General features: G+C 36.4%; 1 protein-coding gene and 2 long non-coding RNA genes across 3 annotated transcripts in view; 2 read left to right on the forward strand and 1 right to left on the reverse strand.

Annotated features, from left to right (window-relative positions):
• Positions 1-380, forward strand: part of LOC106519406 (uncharacterized) — a 596-nt gene extending 216 nt beyond the window's left edge. Inside the window, exon 2 of the long non-coding RNA XR_001310440.1 lies at positions 179-380. This is a non-coding gene — a long non-coding RNA (uncharacterized LOC106519406). The remainder of the gene's footprint in view (positions 1-178) is intronic.
• The window catches only part of sh2b2 (SH2B adaptor protein 2), a gene marked incomplete at its 5' end in the record, with an annotated part of 28,353 nt that overhangs the window by 21,677 nt on the left and 3,555 nt on the right, over positions 1-3,121 (forward strand). Inside the window, 1 exon segment of the mRNA XM_014011061.1 lies at positions 2,033-2,207. Within this exon segment, the coding sequence (XP_013866515.1) occupies positions 2,033-2,207 (175 nt within the window).
• Positions 7-3,121, reverse strand: part of LOC106519407 (uncharacterized) — a 3,291-nt gene continuing 176 nt past the window's right edge. Inside the window, exons 2-3 of the long non-coding RNA XR_001310441.1 lie at positions 3,022-3,024; positions 7-92 (exon numbers count right to left, since the gene is read on the reverse strand). This is a non-coding gene — a long non-coding RNA (uncharacterized LOC106519407). The remainder of the gene's footprint in view (positions 93-3,021; positions 3,025-3,121) is intronic.

Here is a 3,121-nt window from a genome sequence, read left to right on the forward strand (position 1 = left end):
ACATTAATCTGGCTTCCAGGAACCTGCAGTTTGCAGGTTGTTCCATTTATGGAAGTAAATTAAAGTCCTATTTAGGAGAACTGAAGACATTACTGTCGCGGCAAAGATAGTCAGAAACACGGCGAAAAGGGTGTTTAAAAGACAAGTCTTGCCGCGACAGTTTTGGCGTTGTCGGCAGGATGTGGGCCCGGCTGTCATAGGCCGGGCAAGCAAAGTTATACTGTCAGCTATCATCATGTGATAATGTTTAACCAACCAGGAACCGCCTCGTTCTGGTACATGAAGTAGGTCAACTTGATGATGACGTCCAGGGATATCACAAGATATGAACAATTGGACAGTGTCAAGGTGATACATAATCAGTATTCCACAACAATATGTCTCTTAAATATATACATAGATCTGGCATTTTTAAGATTATCCTCCAGACCATTCCATAATCCTATACCCTGGATTAAAGTACATCTTTCTCTCAAGCAAGTACAAAAATATGGCTTCACAAACATTTCCATCCCCTTAACATAATAACAACTGTCTCTCTCAACAAAATTTACCTGAATGTTGGAAGGTAATACGTTTCTGTGAGCCTTGTACATAAACAGTAAAATATTATAGTCAATTAAATCATAGAATTTCAAAATTTTCAGTTTGCAAAATAATGTATTTGATGGATGTTGTAAACTTTTCTCGCAATAATTCTTGTGGCTCTTTTCTGCAAAACAAAAATTATATTTGTAATAGTTTTGCAAGCTTTACCCCAGACTTTAATACAGTAAATTAAATGAGGAACAATTATTGAATTGTACAACACAAACAGAGCCTTGTCATTAAATAACTCCCTGACTTTATAAAGTACTCCAATAGATTTAGATATTTTTGTTCATAAATAATGTATGTGAGGTCTCCATGCCAGCTTGTCATCAATGATGACACCCAGAAATTTCACCTCACTGACTCTACAGATCTCAATATCATCCACTTCAAATGAGAAATCAACAGTTGTCTTCCTATCACTAAATATCATATAATTTGTTTTACCCAAATTTAATGACAATTTGTTTTGTTGAAACCAATTTTGTATTTTCTCAATATCTTTCTGTACCATCTTTAACATTTTTCTATATCTTTACCTAAACAAAAAAAAGTTGTATCTTCAGCAAATAAAACACATTTGAAAAGTCCTGACACATTTACTAAGTCATTCACATATAAAATAAATAACTTAGGTCCCAGTACAGAACCTTGAGGGACTCCACATGTGATATTACCAAGTTTAGATCTTACACCATTTATTTGTACAAACTGTTTCCTATTTTTCAAATAACTAGATACCCATTTTAGTGCCGACCCTCTAATACCATATTTACTTAATTTTTTCAAAAAGAATATTGTGATCACTTCTGTCAAATGTTTTCTTTAAATCTACATAAATACACAGTACTGTTTTTGATCGATAGCAGTTGTTATTTGTTCCATAAATTACATGACAATTCTGACAAAAAGACAGAGTAAAAGGTTCTTGTGTTTCCTGTTATTTGTCGACACAGCGCTTGTTCATCTCATGAGTTCAGGAGCATTCTTTAAAGGTAAATAAAGTGGATTAATAAGTAAATAATCCAAAGAAAATCTTTAAAAGGCATTCAGAAAGTAACTCTTTTTGCTTTATTTTACTCAACTCAATACTTAGATTATTATGTTTTTGGCTATTTTAATATTTTTTGTTCGTTCTAATTAGTTTTAAGCTTGAGGCTGCAGCTCATACAAAGTATGATGTTCTGTCCCTGGAAAAGTTGCGGCGACATGGATGTTCTGTGTGTTCTTATGTAACACGATCCCTGCGCATCACATCCTGCCAGCAGGCAGCACAGAGGAAGTGTCAGCTGCCACCTCTTCCTCTGCTGTCAGTCCTGGCGTGCTGTCGCTCTGCTCCTCAACAAACTGCCCCTCAGATAATATCCTGACCTCTGTCCTGCTTTCTGGCTTTTCAGATGTTTTTTTATTTATTTATTTATTTTCTCATTTTTTCCTCCAGCATCTGCGTTTGTCTGTGAATGAGAACGGGCAGTGCCACGTCCATCACTTGTGGTTCCACACTGTCACAGACATGCTGCGGCACTTCCACGCCCACCCGATCCCCCTGGAGTCTGGAGGCTCAGCTGACATCACGTTACGCTCCTATGTGCAGGTGCAGCGCAGCTCCATGACAGGTATTAACAAGACTGACACGTTCTGTGTTCTAAAGGGCTGAAGTCAGGGGTGCACAAAATTTTTTCACAAGAGGGTCAAAATGAAAATCTATCCAAGAGCTGCGGGCCAAAGATAAAAATATAATACAAGCAAGTAAAGTAAAGTCTTTTTGTTTTCTATGATTAAACTGGAGCCATTGTGGCGGCCCACATTGTGTTTTTGTTCTTTTAGCCTGTGCACTTGATAAGGCGCTATATAATTTCAAGCCATTTACAAATATGAGGCCCTGTTTACAAAACTTTTGACAAATTAAAAAAAACTGACCACAGTAGTCATGTACTTAAAAAGCTAAAATGTAAAAACTCATTGTGTACCTGAGTTTATAGACAGAGATTACTTACTGAAAGTTTCTTTAAAACTGAGTTAACTGTAACAGGTGATGGCAACTTTTTAAAAACAGATGTGCAGTCGGTTAGTGCTCAGAGTGTGTTGAGTATTACCCTCAGCTACAAACACACCAAAGTTTAGCTCATTATCATTACATTAGCTGAGGTATAGCCACCTTTGTGCTTGCTAACGTTGACTCCCGACCTTGTTCATTATTGTTTATGGACATCGTTGGATTATACTGTATTTTTTTGGTGTTTACAGTTTGTTTACATTAAATTTAATCTATCTTGTTGTTAGTTGTCTTATTTTGTTAATTATTCATTTCGAGTGAAGAGGCTTCTTGAATCAGTTAAAGATTATATTAAATAAAGAACTTTAGAAAGTTAATGATGTTGAAGAATAATTAAGTTTTGACTTTAAAGACAGAAGAAGCAGAACTAAAACTCACTGACCCCCAATGTCGATGTCCACTTTCCTGGCATGGGATAAATGCCCTCCTGTGCAGCTGTGTGTGTGTGTGTGTGTGTGTGTGTGTGTGTGTGTG

The sequence above is a fragment of the Austrofundulus limnaeus genome, unplaced genomic scaffold, assembly GCF_001266775.1.
Source record: "Austrofundulus limnaeus strain Quisiro unplaced genomic scaffold, Austrofundulus_limnaeus-1.0 Scaffold76, whole genome shotgun sequence".
NCBI lineage: Eukaryota > Metazoa > Chordata > Actinopteri > Cyprinodontiformes > Rivulidae > Austrofundulus > Austrofundulus limnaeus.